The following is a 20,043-nucleotide window of genomic DNA, read 5'->3' as shown; positions in this document are numbered from 1 at the left end:
CTAATGCCCGATCATCTGATACATCATGTATTCTGTCTTATTGTTCATTCATGTTGACATATGAGATACTGTGGCTGAATGGAAATAGTCATTATCAATTTATTTATCTTTGAAACCAAATAGAATATTTGTCATAAATATACCAGAACATGTTTGCCACAAGGGACTAACAGTTTTACACACGCGCACACACACACAGAGACAAATAACCAACATCAATGTATCCTCAGAGAAAACAAATTCACATCTCTGAGGTAAGGTTGACGACAAGTGTCTCAACATCCTGACAACAAACAGGAGGCCTCCATCCCTTGACCAAATGTCTCAATTTCAGTCAACAATCTGTCTTGTATACATCCACATGTGTCAATCAACTGACAGTCAGCATTCTGTTGCAGCAGCAAGTTAAGTGCAAGTGTTGCACCTGATTGGGGCCATAAATGGCTGGCTGCAACAAGGGGGCTATGAAGTAGTACTGTCACGGCTTGTGGTCACTTGCACATCTATGCAAGTAGGGGCAGCAGCAGTTTTATTGCTACAATCAAAACATTTGGTCCTTCTCTCCGTGTCACATTTGGTACCGATCACTTCAAGTTTAAACCCAGAGGATTCCAGTACTGCCTTGTAAACGACAGTAGGGTTGTAAGAAACATACAAGAGTGTAGTGTTGTGATAAGGGACATAAGATTGGAATGTGGATCTGGGTAGGGGAACACCAAGGATAGAAATGAGTTGAAGTGATTGTAGTGAGGTCACAGGCCCAAAGAAGACATTCACAAACAGGGCGCCTCTGGAGCAACACATTGTGTTTCACTGGGGCATTGGGAGAACTAGCAGGGCTGGGAGAGGAAGGGATGTCGAGAGAAGGACCAGAGCTCAGTCTTCCAGGCTGCGAAATGAGTTCTGCATGTCCTCCAGAAGCTGAGCATAGTCCGCCTTGATCTTAGCCTCCCCGTCTTTCACTGGGTCCTGAAACAAGAGTTAATAAGACAGGAGGGTTTGGGAGTCAAGAGTTCAATTCAAATGAGCAGTTCAAACATCAAACATCCCTGGATCGTATCGAGTTGGCTACCTTGAATTTCATGGAGCTGATCTTGTATAGGACCTCTCCCATGTTCTCACGGATAATGGACCAGGTGATTTTGTTGTCACTCTGGGATGTAGTTTCGACCGCGTGCCGGGCCATGTCGTAGAAGGCGATCATGTTGGACAGGATGCCCACGGTCTTGTAGAAGGGGCAGAACCTTCGGGGAGGGGAAAGGGGAATGTTTGTCATTCTGAATAATCCTTAAAGCAGCCGCTCTCAATCCTGGTTCGGACTAGGATTGAGAGAGGCTGCGTTTTGCGGCACTTAACAGACAAACTGTTTGTCAAGGTCTACTGTATAACACACACCGGTCACTCATATGTATATAATAAATAAGGCCAAAAAACAGTAGTTGTATCCATCTTCCAATATTGCAATGCTCACCTGTCATATGGAGTATAACCATTCTGTTGTAGGAAGTCATCTTTGATGAGTTTAGCAACTTCCAATGTAATTTTGTCAGTCTCTGCCAGAGATGCCTGTAATAAAGAAGGCAATAGGATTCCTACCAAGCATACCAGTTTTATCTTAAACTCTCCACGGAACGTCTGATCGAGCCGTAAGGTTAGGACAGGAGCGAGGTTACTAAACGGATCAGCTGACGGGAACAAGATTATCCGAAGAAAACATTACCATTGTGGCCTCTACTTTTAATGGAAGCGATGTGCTCCGAAGATCCAAAATGTAGCAATTCCGCTCCAGTTTCACTTCCTGATAGTAATTCTCTTGTTCTCATTTCCTAAATTAATTTCCTTGACACTTCTTCGAAAAATTATACATTTGTTCCAGGTAGAAAGAATACATATTTTCAGTAGTCTAGTCATTTTTTATGATGATTAAGACATTACACACCAAAAATAAACTTTCCTTTAAACTTTCCTCACAAACAACATTCAACTGGGTGTCCAGTTGGGACATGTTTAAATAAGAATATCTTTCACATGTTGAAATAGGACGACAAAAACTAAGACCGTCGGCGACTGCATTTACTCCGACTGGGTCGAGGCCGTGTCTGTAACACATGCACGGCAAAACTCGTACATTTCGATCAAACTTTGCAAAAGTTTTTTTTTTACCATGTAGGTATAACATAATAAAGTATTCGATGAGAGTTTAAAGGGCATCATTCGAAGTATGCAATGTTAAATTGCAGAAATGTTCGTTTTTCTCAACGTAAAGGACTATTTCCCATCATGCTTTTCACGTGTACGCAGACCAAATAAAAAGCCGTCTATTACTGGATATACTAACATACGTTACATATCTGTCACTTTAAACAAGTTTTAGCGTACTTTTCAAGTACTAGCGTGGGTCTCCTGAAAAACACAATGTGGAACCATCAAATGCAATGTCATGGCCGAGAATAGGTTCGTAGAGGCTTTCCCATTGGCAGTATTACACTCTGGTTTCTCTTCAATCGTATAAGCCTTTCGCCTTTTACTAAAGACTTCCGTGGAGAGGAACATTACGAGTATCAATCAATTTTTTGATGCCCTGCTCACGCAGGGCCCTTTATCTGTTAAAATTTGGAGTTGCCGGAGGAAAACGTCGGCAATACGGTGTTGGCGGACATTACCAGCATTGCAGTTTGTCACAATGACAATTTTTTCAATACTTTTAACAATTTTCCTTAACTGTTAACACAGTTAGCACAACATCTGTCTGAGTAGGCTATACAATTAACACATTTCTTGTTGCTTTGACAAAATGCATACAGTAAACACAAATTTAAAATGCTTGAACTTCTTTTACATACAAGCTCAACCAAGACCAAAACAATCGATTTTTACTGCCAAATTTACCAATGCGCACACTGTATGTCAGAACAGATATCATGTTCTAAACCTAACTTATTGGCTAAAGTCAAAGTGAACAGCTGTTCATATCGTGAATTGAAACACAAATACATCCCTTGTATTTTATTCCATTGCTACTTAGAAACAGCTGGTTGAAGTTATGCAAATAAATCACAGCTGATTTCCATCTAGGAAACACTCAGGTGTTGAGGTTCTTTCAATCGCATGACCATATGGTATATAAAGAGGACCTCTTTGGGCTGATCTTGTGTGGAAAAATAACAATATAGAGCAACACAAAGAAAGTAAGAATAATACCTGCACGAGGGAGAGGAAGACAAGTACCAGGACAAGGGAGCGGGAGAGGAGTTAGAATGCGTGGTGACGCTCAGAAGGGCCAGAGCTAGGGTAACTGATGAAATACTGTAAATGGCAGCTATATTGCATATTTCTGTTATCTTACAGTAATGTCCTGTTGCAAATGAAGCCTTTACTGCAGCAATTCTCTCTCTTCTTTTTTCATAAACCGTACATTCTATAATGCTACTCTGAGATGGGTCATTCATTTTTTTGTACTGAATATCTGCAGCAAAAGAAACAAAATGCTGCATTTCCTAAACCCAACAAAACAAAAATGTACAGAGGCTTAAAAAAAACTGCTGTGCAAAACACAATCTATGATCAATATACTGTGAAATCTGACATATATAAAAGAATGCCGTTTCTGTAGTTCCATCTGATGTTAGTGTTTTTATGACATTGTGCTATGATTGACTAAATGTTCCCGTTGGAAGAGAACATGTGAGTGTTTTGGTAGACAGTGTTTTATGTTAGTGTATGATTGTGTTATGAAAATTAGTGTTGGAGTTTAGTTTACAATGTGTGACTTTGAGCATGAAATTAACCGTTTTGCCAATTGTGTGTTGTAGGTGTGTTGGTGCGTTGAGAGTTTTGGAAAAATTGTCATAGCGATCGTAAAAAACTGTAAATTGAGGAGGAATATTTGGGGCAATACCGCCAACAGGCAGCAGAGGGCTGTACCTTACATAGCCTACTAACTAGTAGCCTACATACCAAATTAAACAATCGCATAACGGTGTGCCACCCCCGCCCTGGTCTCGTCTCCCGGATACCTGACAACGTACCCAAATGTTGACAGGTATGGTAATCTCACAGCAAACTTTTGATTTGAGAGCCCTGAAAGTAGCCAGGGAAAATGTACACTGTAAACAGTCCACTAGAACAAAGTGACATGAAACATGTCAAGACCAGAGATGCCTGTAATAAAGAAAGCAGAAGGATTCCTACCAAGAATACCAGTTTTGTCTTAAACTCTCCACATACCTCACCTTCACTAAGATTGGGGTTGACAAATACGGACAACATCCAAAAGAATGCGAATCGCGACCCCCACCGCCACGCAACAAAACCATATTTCGAAACCTGGCCTCACCTTGCCGACCAACTGGACTATCTCAGCCAGGTCCTCCTCCTCCTGCAGGATCTCCTTGGCCTTGGTGCGCAGCGGCACAAACTCAGGGAAGTGCTTGTCATAGTACTCGTCCAGAGCGCGGGTGTACTTGCTGTAGCTGATCAGCCAGTTGACTGAGGGGAAGTGCTTCCGCTGGGCCAGCTTCTTGTCCAGACCCCAAAACACCTGAGAGAAGGGTGCAAAAATAAAGAGCCCGTTAGGAATAGAGTGTCATAGTTCACAGCTTTCCCAAATAATTGAACGCCACTCTGAGGCCATTATATTTTGTTACCTGGACGATACCCAACGTGGCTGAGGTGACAGGGTCTGAGAAGTCTCCACCAGGGGGCGACACACTGGGACAGAATAATAACATGACCTTACGTTCCAGTTGTATGAGAATAGTTTGCGAGATCTGATGAAATCAGAACCTGTTACCATACCTGTCACATTATGTCCGCAGTTCTTATGCAAATCAGTTATACTAGATGACAGGATGCTATTTACACAAGAAGAGGTTTGGAGAGCGCTAATCGTTGGTTAACAATGACCCCTGCTGGAAGACAGGTGTACTACTCACGCTCCCACAATGCTGACGCTGCCCTCTCTTTCTGGGTTTCCCAGGCACTTGACTCTACCGGCACGCTCGTAGAAAGAGGCCAGTCTGGCCCCCAGATAAGCAGGATATCCACTATCTGTCAACAGCATGCCACAGAAGTGTGATCAGTTCAAACTGAGTAGAGTAACACTACCAACTAGCTTTCGAAGGGTCACCATTCGTCGGCACTGGCTCAGTGGACTCACCAGCGGGCATCTCAGCCAATCGCCCTGAGATCTCTCGGAGGGCCTCAGCCCATCGTGAGGTGGAGTCAGCCATCATGCTCACATGGTAGCCCATGTCTCTGAAGTACTCGGACAGGGTGATCCCTAAAACGCAGAACGGAAAGTCCCAGGTGTCACAAAAAGAGTAGGAGTCGTCGTCACGGCCGTGCAATGTCTTCCCAGCTAAAATGACCTGTTACACTTTGAAACTGTTTGACAGACTGACAGATACCTGTGTATATGGAGGCCTCCCTGGCAGCCACAGGCATGTTGGAGGTGTTGGCCACTAAGGCTGTTCTTTTCATTATACTCTCAACCTTTCCATCCACTTCCATAGTAAGCTGTCGGATGGAGGGGAGCACAGTAGATTAGATGTAGCAAATGCTGAACATCCTGGTAAATTCTTCATTAAACTGGTATTATATTCCTTTCACACCCACCTACTGGTAAAATATGTTAGGTGTAAATGTATATCGTATTTAACAACAATAACAATGATTAGTAATGATAATTATGTTCAATTCAATTCAATCAATTTCCCAAGAGTCACCAACCTCAGGGAAATCTCGCAGTACTTCAGACATCTCATTCCCTCGCTCTCCACAGCCCACATAGACGATGACGTCACTGTTGGAGTACTTGGACAGGGACTGAGAGATCACAGTCTTCCCACAGCCAAAGGCTCCGGGGATAGCAGTGGTACCTCCCTGGACACAGCTGTGTACCAAGACAACCATACCAAGACAATCGTTTCTCCAGTTTTAGGATGAACATTTGTCATTCAAAAAGAAAATCCTAGCTAGCATGATAGCTTGACTACAATAACTGTGAAAGGAGGAGGTGTTAAAGAAGACAATTTTGGAGTAATGAGAATTATATTCACGGGAAAAGGGCGTCCAGAACTCTCTGGCCAGTAAGCAGAGGATGATTGGCAGGTAACTTCTCTGTGACAGGACGAATTTGTCGTACGGGCCAAACTTGCATCATGGTGAACTTGTCCTTTACTCCTTCAAACTCCAGTTCCAGCACTACATCCTGACATACGAACACATAAGAAGTGCAATCAATCTGACAATATAACACTATTAAACCTGCTCTTGAACTGAAACAAAAAAAACGGGATCTGCCTATTCTTAGGGTCAGCGATGCTCTGGACAGAAATATTTCTGAGTAAACCACTTACAGAAACATCGTAATTTCCAGGTGGGGCCAGGTAAGTGACCGTGCCTCTGTTCCGTGGTGGAAGCATGAGCTTGTGCTTGATCAGGGAGTTCTCAAACACCATGCCATAAATATCCCCTCCGGTAATGTGACTCCCAACCTGATAGGAAGAAAGTATGGATGCTTTAATGTAGATACTTCTTTTTCGAATAAAACCCCATATCCAGACCCACCGTACACAACACAAAGGCCTAAATCAAGTTTGTCTTACTCTGAGGCTCTGTCCAGGAGAAAACTCCCATTTAAGGTCTCTGTTGAGGGCTCCAATGTTAACCCCTCTGGGAATGTAGATACTCTGAGTGAGGTCATTGATGTCCTTCAGCGGGCGCTGAATACCGTCAAAGATGGAACCCATGATTCCCGGCCCCAACTCTACAGAAAGAGGTTTTCCTGTCCTGAGGACAGGGTCTCCGACAGACACACCAGCTGACGCAGAAGTTCAGGGAAATATCATGAAACAATACTAGATAAAATACCAAGGTGGGAGGAGAAGTCGGTCAGGTGGAGGTGGATATGAGACTGAGAAGTACGCACTTTAAATCTTAAACAAGTTCAGAGACCGTCCAAGAAATGTGGGGTTGACACTATTCCCGATATGACAGTTACATTTTCTTTAGATTCTTCTTTGTTTTCTCATGGGACAAATTCCCTTTTGGAAACGGCGCAATCATGTACAGTATGGGTGCCATTTTGAAAAGATACAAGTCTCCTCGTAGACTTGAATGGTGGCCATATCTCCCTCTAAACGGATGATTTCTCCCACCAGCTCACTGTGACCAACACGGACCAGCTCATACATGGCCGCTCCTGCCATGGCCGTTGCTGTAACCACTGTGGGGTGAGAGGTCAAATAATATAAGTAGGAATAAATGAATGAAAGTGATTTTCTCATAGAAACAACATGTTATAGAGGCATATAAGAAAACTGTACTACAGATTGACATAACATGACTGCTAGACAACTGACCTGGACCTGAAACCCCATGGACATATCCAAACTCGCTCTCCCGCTCCTCATCACGGATCTTAGGAAGCTTGGAAGTATCCATCCTAAACTTGTGTGACCTGTAAAATACAGAGACAGAGAAAGAGAGGATTATCTAATAAGATAAATACATTGATACTGCAAGTTCAATCTGTCAGACCAAGTATGCGTAACAGCCAAGCTGACATATTGAAAACACAGACAGGCATGCTTTAGCGAGTTAAAGAAGCACAAGATTGAGAAAAACATTGGCTTACCTTTGCACAGCCATATGACTGAAACTAGTCTATTGACCACTAGTGAATTTAGAAAAATGTAGTCATATGTATAGACAATGGGCTTGCCAAGACTATCCATCTGTCTACACACATACATTAACATAACCTTAATTGCTCTTGCTGTCATAATATCACATATAAGGCACAAAAGCCAGCTTGTATTCTGCCCACCCAAAGGATGAATAGCTAGAACATAAGTTACAGGCAATGAGTTTGAGTTAGCCACTTATTTACTGTACTGTCTAACAACAACTAGCAAGCCTTGCCCTGGCTAACCAGTAAGCTGCTTTTGGTTTAAGTCCACACGGGAAGAAGACTAGTTATCATCGTTAGCGAGCTAGAACTGCTACGATACAGTATTGCGCTGCAGTCTGTGACAAACGATGAATAATGTTTGTCAAATGTAGCCTAAGTCATATACCTACTTTTGAAATGCAAATGCGCTGCGTGATTCGCAACTCGGAACGTCTGATCGAGTCGTGTGGTTAGGACAGGAGCGAGGTTAACTACACGGATCAGCTGACGGGAACAAGATTATCTGAAGAAAACATTACCATTGTGGCCCCTACTTTTAATGGAAGCGATGTGCTCCGAAGATCCAAAATGGAGCAATTCCGCTCCAGTTTCACTTCCTGATAGTAATCCTCTCGACACCTCTTCGAAAAATGTATACATTTGTTCAAGTTTTCAGTAGTTAATTTTGTTTGACTAATGACCGGTGACATTACACAAAACATTTAAATTTCCTTTTAATCACAACCAACATTCAACTGGGTGTCCAGTTGGGACATAAGAATATCTTTCACAGGTTTAAATAGGACGATAACATTTTCATGTCTGTATGCACATCAAAACTCGTACATTTCGATAAACCTTTGCAAAAGTGTTTCTTTTCATAACGTAGGCTAATTATAACAGAATAAGTTATGCATACGAGTTTAAAGGGCATCATTCAAAGTATGTAATGTTAAATTGAAGAAATGTTCCGTTTTTCTCAACGTAAAGGACTATTTCCCATCATGCTTTTCGCGTGTAGGCAGACCAAATAAAAAGCAGTATATTACTGGATATAAAGTTGCATATCTGTCACTTTAAACAAGTGTTAGCGTACTTTTCAAGTACGCCCTACTTGCGTGGGTATCCTGAAAAACACAATGTTGAACCATCAAATGCAATGTCATTGCCGAGAATGGGTACGTAGAGGCTTCCCGATGAGCATGTATACACTCTGGTTTCTCTTCAATCGTATAAGCCTTTCGCCTTTTACTAAAGACTTCCGTGGAGAGGAACATTAAGAGTATCGATCAATTTTTTGATGCCCTGCTCACGCAGGGCCCTTTAACTGTTAAAAGTAAGAGTTGCCGGAGGAGGAGGACATTCACTCTCCTCCTCAGGGACTACGCCATCCTGGATTTCCAACACCACCCGGACACCGCCAGAGACACATGGTGGAAGGACTTGTCCATCTAGCTCAGCCCCCCATGCCACCACATCGCCACACCAGCTCTGCACTCCGCCCTCCGTCCCCGAAGACCAGACGGCGTTCCCCTTTCAACACCCTCATCGCCCCCATCACCACCACCACCACCTTCCGGGCAGCCACCACTTCACCCGTTCCTGCACCAAGCCCGAAGACCCGAGGCACGTGGGTCCGGAGAGGAGAAACCCACCAGGCTCAATGGGAAGTACACAGAACATTACACCTGCACCCCAGTACCCTTTCTCACCCCCTTCCTTCCTCCCCTCTCCACCATCTCCCCCTATCACCTCACAGGGTTCCAGTTGGCCACATCAGCCCAGCAGCAACATCCTCCACCCCTCAAGGACCGGTTAACCCCCCCACCCCCCCAGCACATCTGCTGCGGCACCTGGAACCCTCCTCCCTGGACCCCCGAAAAGGACACTACAGGCCCCCCCCCCCCCCCCCCCCCCCACCTCATCAAGAAGACTGTCCCCTCTGCCCCCCCCCCCCCCCCCCCCCCTTTTCACCCATACACCCCACCCTACTTACCCGGACACCACAGGGCACACTGCACCGCACCTGGACTGGGCCCGAACTGCAGAACCCCCAACCATCCCTGGAGGAGGGGATACCCCCTCGAATGGCTCCTCCCGAGGTTTCTTTGAAATTTTCTCTAAAGAGTTTTTGTGAGGAGTTTTTCCTCGCTTTCCTGGAGGGTTTTAGGTTGGCGCAGGGAGGGCCCACACTCTGGTGAAAGATTAATGAGTTTTTGAGGTAATTGTCATTGGGTGATTGTATATGTTTTGTATTATTTGCATTGGGTGAAATGTGGTGGAAGTAATAACATGTATTTGTAAATACTTGTTTTAATTTAGGTAAAACCAATAAATACGTAACATTTTACTAAAGACTTCCGTGGAGAGGAACATTACGAGTATCAATCAATTTTTTGATGCCCTGCTCACGCAGGGCCACTTTATCTTATTATGAAAAGTAAATGTTTGCGTAGGGAAACTTCGGCAATATGGTGTTTATTCGCCCTTCCGGCGTCAACCTAAAACCCCCCATGAAAGTGAGGAAAAACTCGAGGGGGTATCTCCTCCTCCAGGGACAGTTGAGGATGCTGCAGGTCGGGACTGGTGCGTGTGCCGTGTCTTCTGTGTGTGTGTTGAGGGTAGGTAAGGTGGGGTGTGTGGGTGGAGGGGCCAGTCTTCTTGGTGAGGGGGCGGCAGGGTGGGGGGGGTTGCTTGTCCTGGTGCTGGGGGGGCGGGGGGGGGGGGGAAAGTGGTGTCCTTTTTCGGGGCCCCAGGGAGGAGGGTTCCAGGTGCTGCAGCGGGTGTGCCGGGGAGGGTGATGGCCGGTCCTTGGGGGGGTGAAGGATGCTGCTGATGGGATGGTGTGGCCGACTGGAGCACTGTGAGCTGATAGGGAAGAGATGGAGAGGAGAGGAAAGGAGGGGGGGTGAAACAGGGTACCGAGTTGCAGGTGTAGTGTACTACCCATTTGGTTTGGTGGGTTTCTCCTGTCTGGACCCTTGCACTGGGGTCAGGTGTTGGTGCCCCCGGGTCTTCGGGCTTGGTGCTGGAACGGGTGTGGTGTGGTGATGGCTGCTCAGAAGGTGGTGGTGGTGGGGGCAATGAGGGTGTTGGATGGGAACGCCGTCGGGCTTTCGGGGACGGAGGGTGGAGTGCAGAGCTGGTGTGGTGGCATGGGGGTGTCTCTGGCGGTGTCCGGGTGATGCTGGAAGTCCTGAATGGTGTAGTCCCTGAGGAGGAGAGTGATTCTCCTCCTCTGGACTATGAATGGTTGTTTGTGTTTGTAGTAGAACTTGAGGTTCCTTGTCTCCCATATCACCTGCTTGACGGCGCTGACGATCCTCCACTGGTGTCATTTAGTCATTTAGTCATTTAGCAGACGCTCTTAACCAGAGCGACTTACAGTAAGTACAGGGACATTCCCCCCGAAGCAAGTAGGATGAAGTGCCTTGCCCAAGGACACAACGTCAATTGACACGGCCGGAATCGAACTGGCAACCTTCAGATTACTAGCCCGACTCCCTCACCGCTCAGCCATCTGACTCCCACTCCCATCTGACTGGTGTTGTAGGCGGGGGCTCGTACAGCGCCCCAGAGGACCGCATGGACGGTTAATAAGAGGTTGGAATGTCCTCCATGTCACTCTTGCTGTAGTTAGTACACTCCCACATTATATGGACTTCCGTTTCCACTTCTCCACAGCCGTATGGGCAGAGCTCATTCTTTATTCTTATTTTTATATATATTTTATTTTTAAATTGTTTTATTCTTAGTTTAGTTCTTAGAAATAGTTAAACTTTAGTATTTTTACTTAATTTAAGATTTGTATATGTTTAGTGTTTTGCACCTCCCTACTGTAACAGATGTGGTCTTGCAAGCTTCGTCAGAGGTACACGGGCCACTGTCCGCTCCGGACCAGGAGTCGAACCTACCACCTCTGACTTCCCAAGCTCTCAAGACTAACCCTACCAACTACGCCAACGAAAAGCTAGCAATTCGTTGCCGCGAGTGGCCTGTTACATACTTGAAGAGTTTCACCACACACCGGCTACACTACCACAGTAAATTCCGTGTTTGTATAACTTACATGGCGAATAAACCGAATTCTGATTCTGATTTGCTAGTCCCCTCTTATACATCCTCTTTCTAGTTGGTGAAGTTTCAGTAGCTGTTGTCCAGACGATGTCTATATTATTCTTTTCATTGAAATGAATGGGGACGCCATCTTGAAAGAGCAGGCTTGCTGTGTCTACTGTATATAAGTCTATGGGCACACCGTTATGCGATCGTTTAATTTGGTATGTAGGCTACTAGTTAGTAGGCTATGTAAGGTACAGCCCCCTGCCGCCTGTTGACGGTATTGTCCCAAATATTCCTCTTCAATATAATGCCTATGTGCTAATACCATATAAATTATGTTTCCCTCCGCCAACTCCTACTTTTAACAGAGAAAGTGGCCCTGCGTTAGCAGGGCATCAAAAAATTGATTGATACTCGTAATGTTCCTCTCCACGGAAGTCTTTAGTAAAATTTTACGTATTTATTGGTTTTACCAAAATTAAAAACAAATATTTACAAATACATGTTATAACTTCCACCACATTTCACCCAATGCAAATAATACAAAACATATACAATCACCCAATAACAATTACCTCAAAAACTCATTAATCTTTCACCAGAGTGTGGGCCCTCCCTGCGCCAACCTAAAACCCTCCAAGAAAGCGAGGAAAAACTCCTCACAAAAACTCTTTTGAGAAAATTTCGAAGAAACCTCGGGAGGAGCCATTCGAGGGGGTATCCCCTCCTCCAGGGATGGTTGGGGGTGCTGCAGTTCGGGCCCAGTCCAGGTGCGGTGCAGTGTGCCCTGTGGTGTCCGGGTAAGTAGGGTGGGGTGTATGGGTGAAAAAGGGGGGGGGCGGAGGGGCCAGTCTTCTTGATGAGATGGGGGGGGGGGGGCTTGTCCTTGTGCGGGGGGGGGGGGGGGGGGGGCTGTAGTGTCCTTTTCGGGGGTCCAGGGAGGAGGGTTCCAGGTGCTGCAGCAGATGGGGTGGGAGGGTTGACCGGTCCTTGAGGGGTGGAGGATGTTGCTGCTGGGCTGATGTGGCCAACTGGAACCCATTGAGCCTGGTGGGTTTCTCCTCTCCGGACCCTCGTACTGGGGGCAGGTGTTGGTGCCCCCGGGTCTTCGGGCTTGGTGCCGGAACGGGTGAAGTGGTGGCTGCCCGGAAGGTGGTGGTGTTGGGGGCGATGAGGGTGTTGAACGGGGAACGCCGTCTGGCCTTCGGGGACGGAGGGCGGAGTGCAGAGCTGGTGTGGCGATGTGGTGGCATGGGGGGCTGAGCTAGATGGACACGTCCTTCCACCTTTCAACCCCCCATGTGTCTCTGGCGGTGTCCGGGTGGTGTTTGAAGTCCAGGATGGCGTAGTCCCTGAGGAGGAGAGTGATTCTCCTCCTCTGGACGGTGAGAGGTTGGTCCTGTTTATGGTAGACCCTGATGTTCCTTGTCTCCCATATCACCTGCTTGACGGCGCTGACGATCCTCCACTGATGTTGTAGGCGGGGGGTCGTGCAGCCTCCCGGAGGACCGAACAGGATGTCGTCCGCCGCCAAGCGAGGCAAGATGATGTTCCTGTAGAGGGAGACAGAGGGAACAAACAGGGCCCAGACCCGCCTGGCCACGGTGCACTTGACAAACAGATGGTAAATGTTTTCAGTGTCAGTGCAACCGTGGGGGCAGAGCTCGGTACGGGCTATGTGCCGTCTGTACATGAACTCTCTGGTGGGGAGACAGCCGTGAGCAGTTGACCAGTTTAAATCCTTTTGCTTATTGCTGATGCACTTGTGGCTAATGTTTTTCCATACCTGTTGGATGTCCAGGGCCGGCCTGGCCTTGGGTGGTGTGATGTTGTCCTTCCCTCTGATGTGTGCCATGATGTCCTTGTATTTCCAGGAGGCCAGGCCGGCTGCGGGCAGACCCGTCCTGAAGGCAAAGTTCTTCCACTCCTTGTATACTTTCGGGGGGTCCCAGCAGTAGGGCACAGTGTGGTTGATGGTGGTGTTGGTGATACGGAGTGCTCTGAGTATGGGTGTGGCGAAGTACCTCTCAAAGGCTCCTGCCTTCCTGTCCGGTTTATGGATATTTGTGACCAGTTGGGAGAGGCCCTGTGCCCTTATGATGTTGAGGATGTCTGGGACCCCCTTCCCCCCCTTCTCCTCTGCGCTGTACATGATGGTCCTCTTCAAGCGCTCCATGTTGCTCCCCCAGACAAAGGTGAACATCAGCCGCTCGATGGTCTTGCTCGTCACCCTGTCCGGGGGAAACACCCTACCGACATAGAGGAGAATGGGGAGGATTATTGCCTTCAGGATCAGGATCTTACCCGTTATTGTGAGGGACCGCGCACTCCATTGGGCGATCTTCTGCTTGGCTTGACTGATGGTGTTGGCCCAGGTCAGGGTCCCTTTCCCGTTGTTCTGATAGGTGACTCCGAGCAGCTTGATGTTGTCTGTTTTTACAGGGAAAGAGGTGGTCATCGCTTCTTTCCAGTGTTGCGACAGGTACAGTTCGCTCTTACCTCGATTGACCAGGGCGCCAGTGGCTGCACAGTAGTCGTCCACCACCTTCGTTGCCGCGGCGATGGACCGACTATCCGTGCCGACGATGGTGATGTCGTCCATGTACGCCACCACCTGAAGCCTCTCTCCCTGGGCCCCCGGGAGGTGATAACCCTGGATGGTGTGTGTAGCTCTGATTTTACGGAGGAAAGGCTCCAGGTAGATGACGTACAGCAGGGGTGCTAGGGGGCATCCTTGTCTGACCCCAGACCGGATAGGAAAGGGGTCTGTGAGCTGTTTGTTGACCAGGACTCTGCTCGTGATGTTGTTGTAGCAGAGCCTGGTCCAGTGGATGAGGTGTTGTGGGAAGTTCATCCTCCCTAGCACCTCCTGCAGGAAGCCATGGCTTACCCGGTCGAAGGCCTTCTCTTGGTCGAGGCAGAGGAGCGCGAAGGGGGACCTCCGCTCCTGGGAGTGGAAGATGAGGTCTCTCACCAGGAGCAAGTTGTCGTTGATGGACCTTCCGGGGACGCCGCAGGTCTGGTCCGGGTTGATGACTGTGGGGAGGTGTGTTTGGAAGCGCCACATGAGGGCCTTCGTGAGAATCTTGTAGTCCGAACAGAGGAGGTTGATGGGGCGCCAGTTCCGAAGGTCCTTGAGGTCCCCCTTCTTGGGTATTAGTGTAACTGTACTCTGTCGCATTGATTCTCCTAGCCTCCTTTCCCTGTAGACTGCCCGGAGGACCTGGGCCAGATCGCCCTTGATGAGTTCCCAGAAGGCCTGATAGAATTCCGCCGGGATCCCGTCCGGTCCCGGGGCCTTCCGGGTGTTCATGGAGTGCACGGCCCGGGTGAGCTCCTCCAGGCTCAGCTCTGGTTCCTCGCTCTCGCCCCCCTCTTTGATTTGGTCCAGACCGTCGAGGAAGGTTTCCGCCAGAGCCCCGTCTGCCGGCTTGGTGTCAAACAGCCGGCCGTAGAACTCCTCGGTCACCTCCCTGATGTTGTCGCTGTCCGTGACGGTCTGGCCGCTGGAGTTATAGAGGGACAGGATGCCTTGTTGTTTGGACCGTGCCCTGCGGAAAAAAGATCTTGTTCATTTCTCCTCCTCCTCCAGGCCCCGGAGTTTATCCCTGAAGGTCTTCCTCTCCTGTTCTTCCCGATAGAGTGTGGCCAGATGTTCCTTGGTCTCTGACAGCTCCCGGGTCACGTCGAATCCTCTGAGTTGGAGGAGGCTAAGGCGTTGTAGGGCCTCGTTGTGGTGGTGAAAACGGGCCCTTTGTTCCCTAGCCTTCCTCCTTCCCACCCCTCCGAAGAACCCCTTGACCCGGGACTTAACCATTTCCCACCACTCTATCGGGGATGTAAATAGTTCCTTCAGGGTCCTCCACTCCAGGTAGCGCCTGGAGAAGGAGTGGCTAGTGGAGGGGTCCTGGAGTGCCGATGTGTTCATCCTCCAGGGCCCCCTCGTTGGTCTGGCTGGCCCCTCCCATCGCAGGGTCACGGTCAGCATCCTGTGGTCTGAGAAGTGCGTCGCCTGGGTCTTGAAGGAACACACTCCCAGGCCTGGCGAGAGCAAGAACATGTCGATCCTTGAAGAGGCAGAGCCCGAGGATCTCACCCACGTGTGTGTTGGGGGGGAGGTGCCGCCGACGTCCACCAGGGAGAAGTCGTTGATTATGTCCTGTAGTGCTGTGGTGGATCTGTCCTTCCTGGGTTTGCTCCGATCCTCGTCCCTCAGAGCGCAGTTGAAGTCGCCCCCTACCACTACTGGCATGGGGGTCATCAGGAGAGGTCGGAGCTTGGCGTAGAGGGAGACCCTCTCTGCGACGCTGGTGGGGCCGTAGATGTTGATGACCCTGAGCGGGGAACCCCGGACCTCCAGGTCGACGGCCAGGATCCGCCCGCTCTCGACGACTCGATGGCTGGTTTGTCGGAGGAATGGATTGGCCACCAACATCCCGACCCCGTCCGCTCTGGCCGTGTTGGAACCTGACCAGAGAGAGTCTCCCCGAGTCCACTCCCCCTCCAGAAGTGCATCCATCCCTTTGTAGGGAATGGCACACTCCTGGAGGAGGTAGATGTCGGCCGGTTGTGTTGAGAGGTGTCTGAAAACGGTTGCCCTCTTCTCCTGTTGTAACATGCTGCGGGTGTTGAGTGATGTTATTGTGATGGTCATGGTGATTGTGATGGTTTGACGGGTCCGGCGATTCCTGTGGCGATGATTTGGAGGTTCCTGATGGCCTCCTGTGCGTAGTCCGGATGGGGCACCTCCCCCTGGTTGCTCACGGCTTCGTCGTCCCCCCACCGTCTGCCTGGTGGTGGAGGTTCGGCCGGCACGGAGGGTCCTTGGGTGGGCCGGGGCTGGCTGGTCTGATCCTGTGTGGGCTCAGAGACTGCTGTGGGGGGATGGCGTCTGGACTTGGGGCAAGGGCGGGGACGTGGGGGAAGGGGAGGAGGGGGGGGGGGAGGGGGGCCTGGAGGCTTTGGTGGTGGTTCCGGGGGGGAGGGGGAGTCGGATGTCGAGGTGGAGTCGTCTTCGGAGGTCGCAGTGATGGTTTTACGTTTCCTCTTCAGAACGACTTGGTTCCAGTCTGAGGGCGGCGTGTTGTTGCTGTTCTCGTTGTACAGTGACTGGGAATGTGGGGGTAAGTCGTGGGGGGTGACAATCCCTACCAGGGCCGGCTCCCTTACGGTTACCGACCCGGCAGGGGTGGAGGTGCGTATGGGTAAGTATATCGGGGAAGTCATGTCAGTGGAGTCAGAGTCCTGTAATGTTGGCTGATTTGTCGTGACGGGTGTCGGTTGGAGAGGGATGGGTATGTCTGTCTGAGGGTCCAGTAGGCCTAATTGTGTCGGTGGGGGGGAGACTGCCCCCGGTGGTAGGATGTCGGTCTTTGGGTCGGGGGTGGGGTTGGTGGGGGAGTCAGGAACCGGGTCGGGATCCGTAATGATGAAAAGGGGGGGTGTGGAGGAGTCTGAAGGGGGGGGGTCAGGGGTAGGGGGGTTGGGGGGGTCAGGGGTAGGGGGGGGGGGGGGTCGGTGGAGCTGCCGTAGTGGTGGTAGTGGCCGGTCTCCTGGTTTTGTTGGCGTAGGACTGGGGGCAGTCTCTGTAGAGGTGTCCCTGAAGCCCACACAGGTTGCAGGGGCGTGTGTGGGAAGTCTTTAGTAAAATTTTACGTATTTATTGGTTTTACCAAAATTAAAAACAAATATTTACAAATACATGTTATAACTTCCACCACATTTCACCCAATGCAAATAATACAAAACATATCCAATCACCCAATGACAATTACCTCAAAAACTCATTAATCTTTCACCAGAGTGTGGGCCCTCCCTGCGCCAACCTAAAACCCTCCAAGAAAGCGAGGAAAAACTCCTCACAAAAACTCTTTTCAGAAAATTTCGAAGAAACCTCGGGAGGAGCCATTCGAGGGGGTATCCCCTCCTCCAGGGATGGTTGGGGGTGCTGCAGTTCGGGCCCAGTCCAGGTGCGGTGCAGTGTGCCCTGTGGTGTCCGGGTAAGTAGGGTGGGGTGTATGGGTGAAAAAAGGGGGGGGGCGGAGGGGCCAGTCTTCTTGATGAGATGGGGGGGGGGGGGGGGGGGCTTGTCCTTGTGCCGGGGGGGGGGGAGGGGGGGCTGTAGTGTCCTTTTCGGGGGTCCAGGGAGGAGGGTTCCAGGTGCTGCAGCAGATGGAGTGGGGGGGTTGACCGGTCCTTGAGGGGTGGAGGATGTTGCTGCTGGGCTGATGTGGCCAACTGGAACCCTGTGAGGTGATAGGGGGAGATGGTGGAGAGGGGAGGAAGGAAGGGGGTGAGGAAGGATACTGGGGTGCAGGTGTAATGTTTCGTGTACTTCCCATTGAGCCTGGTGGGTTTCTCCTCTCCGGACCCTCGTACTGGGGGCAGGTGTTGGTGCCCCTGGGTCTTCGGGCTTGGTGCCGGAACGGGTGAAGTGGTGGCTGCCCGGAAGGTGGTGGTGTTGGGGGCGATGAGGGTGTTGAAAGGGGAACGCCGTCTGGCCTTCGGGGACGGAGGGCGGAGTGCAGAGCTGGTGTGGCGATGTGGTGGCATGGGGGGCTGAGCTAGATGGACACGTCCTTCCACCTTTCAACCCCCCATGTGTCTCTGGCGGTGTCCGGGTGGTGTTTGAAGTCCAGGATGGCGTAGTCCCTGAGGAGGAGAGTGATTCTCCTCCTCTGGACGGTGAGAGGTTGGTCCTGTTTATGGTAGACCCTGATGTTCCTTGTCTCCCATATCACCTGCTTGACGGCGCTGACGATCCTCCACTGATGTTGTAGGCGGGGGGTCGTGCAGCCTCCCGGAGGACCGAACAGGATGTCGTCCGCCGCCAAGCGAGGCAAGATGATGTTCCTGTAGAGGGAGACAGAGGGAACAAACAGGGCCCAGACCCGCCTGGCCACGGTGCACTTGACAAACAGATGGTAAATGTTTTCAGTGTCAGTGCAACCGTGGGGGCAGAGCTCGGTACGGGCTATGTGCCGTCTGTACATGAACTCTCTGGTGGGGAGACAGCCGTGAGCAGTTGACCAGTTTAAATCCTTTTGCTTATTGCTGATGCACTTGTGGCTAATGTTTTTCCATACCTATTGGATGTCCAGGGCCGGCCTGGCCTTGGGTGGTGTGATGTTGTCCTTCCCTCTGATGTGTGCCATGATGTCCTTGTATTTCCAGGAGGCCAGGCCGGCTGCGGGCAGACCCGTCCTGAAGGCAAAGTTCTTCCACTCCTTGTATACTTTCGGGGGGTCCCAGCAGTAGGGCACAGTGTGGTTGATGGTGGTGTTGGTGATACGGAGTGCTCTGAGTATGGGTGTGGCGAAGTACCTCTCAAAGGCTCCTGCCTTCCTGTCCGGTTTATGGATATTTGTGACCAGTTGGGAGAGGCCCTGTGCCCTTATGATGTTGAGGATGTCTGGGACCCCCTTCCCCCCCTTCTCCTCTGCGCTGTACATGATGGTCCTCTTCAAGCGCTCCATGTTGCTCCCCCAGACAAAGGTGAACATCAGCCGCTCGATGGTCTTGCTCGTCACCCTGTCCGGGGGAAACACCCTACCGACATAGAGGAGAATGGGGAGGATTATTGCCTTCAGGATCAGGATCTTACCCGTTATTGTGAGGGACCGCGCACTCCATTGGGCGATCTTCTGCTTGGCTTGACTGATGGTGTTGGCCCAGGTCAGGGTCCCTTTCCCGTTGTTCTGATAGGTGACTCCGAGCAGCTTGATGTTGTCTGTTTTTACAGGGAAAGAGGTGGTCATCGCTTCTTTCCAGTGTTGCGACAGGTACAGTTCGCTCTTACCTCGATTGACCAGGGCGCCAGTGGCTGCACAGTAGTCGTCCACCACCTTCGTTGCCGCGGCGATGGACCGACTATCCGTGCCGACGATGGTGATGTCGTCCATGTACGCCACCACCTGAAGCCTCTCTCCCTGGGCCCCCGGGAGGTGATAACCCTGGATGGTGTGTGTAGCTCTGATTTTACGGAGGAAAGGCTCCAGGTAGATGACGTACAGCAGGGGAAGGGAAGTCTTTAGTAAAAGGCGAAAGGCTTATACGATTGAAGAGAAACCTGAGTGTATATAAACTCATGGGAAAGCCTCTACGTACCCATTCTCGGCCATGACATTGCATTTGATGGTTCAACATTGTGTTTTTCAGGATACCCACGCTAGTACTTGAAAAGTACGATACAACTTGTTTAAAGTGACAGATATGCAACGTTCGTTGTATATCCAGTAATAGAATGCTTTTTATTTGGTCTGCGTACACGCGAAAAGCATGATGGGAAATATTCCTTTACGTTGAGA

At 49.7% G+C, this 20,043-nt stretch overlaps 2 protein-coding genes and 2 non-coding genes across 4 annotated transcripts; 2 read left to right on the top strand and 2 right to left on the bottom strand.

Annotated features, from left to right (window-relative positions):
• Positions 1-79: 79 nt before the first annotated feature.
• Positions 80-7,679, bottom strand: LOC136933433 (V-type proton ATPase catalytic subunit A). Its single transcript, XM_067228817.1, has 15 exons — positions 7,640-7,679; positions 7,365-7,462; positions 7,100-7,228; positions 6,609-6,823; positions 6,360-6,497; positions 6,060-6,211; positions 5,731-5,893; positions 5,409-5,517; positions 5,159-5,281; positions 4,935-5,049; positions 4,647-4,710; positions 4,337-4,540; positions 1,472-1,566; positions 1,073-1,244; positions 80-969 (listed from the first exon to the last, which is right to left on the bottom strand). The coding sequence occupies exons 1-15, from the start codon at positions 7,651-7,653 to the stop codon at positions 877-879; spliced, it is 1,884 nt and encodes a 627-aa protein (XP_067084918.1). The 5' UTR covers positions 7,654-7,679; the 3' UTR covers positions 80-876.
• On the top strand, positions 2,485-2,597 carry LOC136933831 (U5 spliceosomal RNA). The gene has a single exon (XR_010874847.1). It is a non-coding gene; the product is annotated as a U5 spliceosomal RNA (small nuclear RNA).
• Positions 7,680-8,883: 1,204 nt separating the features above from the next.
• On the top strand, positions 8,884-8,996 carry LOC136933832 (U5 spliceosomal RNA). The gene has a single exon (XR_010874848.1). It is a non-coding gene; the product is annotated as a U5 spliceosomal RNA (small nuclear RNA).
• Positions 8,997-16,387: 7,391 nt separating this feature from the next.
• On the bottom strand, positions 16,388-18,289 carry LOC136933333 (uncharacterized). Its single transcript, XM_067228649.1, has 2 exons — positions 17,928-18,289; positions 16,388-17,375 (listed from the first exon to the last, which is right to left on the bottom strand). Exons 1-2 carry the CDS (start codon positions 18,287-18,289, stop codon positions 16,388-16,390), a joined length of 1,350 nt encoding a protein of 449 aa, XP_067084750.1.
• Positions 18,290-20,043: the final 1,754 nt, after the last annotated feature.

This window comes from Osmerus mordax, chromosome 25 (genome assembly GCF_038355195.1).
Source record: "Osmerus mordax isolate fOsmMor3 chromosome 25, fOsmMor3.pri, whole genome shotgun sequence".
In the NCBI taxonomy this organism is placed as follows: Eukaryota; Metazoa; Chordata; class Actinopteri; order Osmeriformes; family Osmeridae; genus Osmerus; species Osmerus mordax.
Note: the sequence above shows the minus strand (reverse complement) of the source record. Positions and strands in the feature narration are given on the sequence as shown.

Coding starts and splice junctions, on each gene's coding strand:
- LOC136933433 (XM_067228817.1), bottom strand. Junction 6,824..7,099: donor TCAAGTCTACGAGGAGACTT/GTATCTTTTCAA, acceptor CTTCTGCGTCAG/CTGGTGTGTCTGTCGGAGAC. Junction 5,282..5,408: donor GGAGGCCTCCATATACACAG/GTATCTGTCAGT, acceptor TCTGCGTTTTAG/GGATCACCCTGTCCGAGTAC.
- LOC136933333 (XM_067228649.1), bottom strand. CDS start 18,289: ATGCCACCACATCGCCACACCAGCTCTGCACTCCGCCCTCCGTCCCCG. Junction 17,376..17,927: donor CCTCCACCCCTCAAGGACCG/GTCAACCCCCCC, acceptor ATTTTACTAAAG/ACTTCCCACACACGCCCCTG.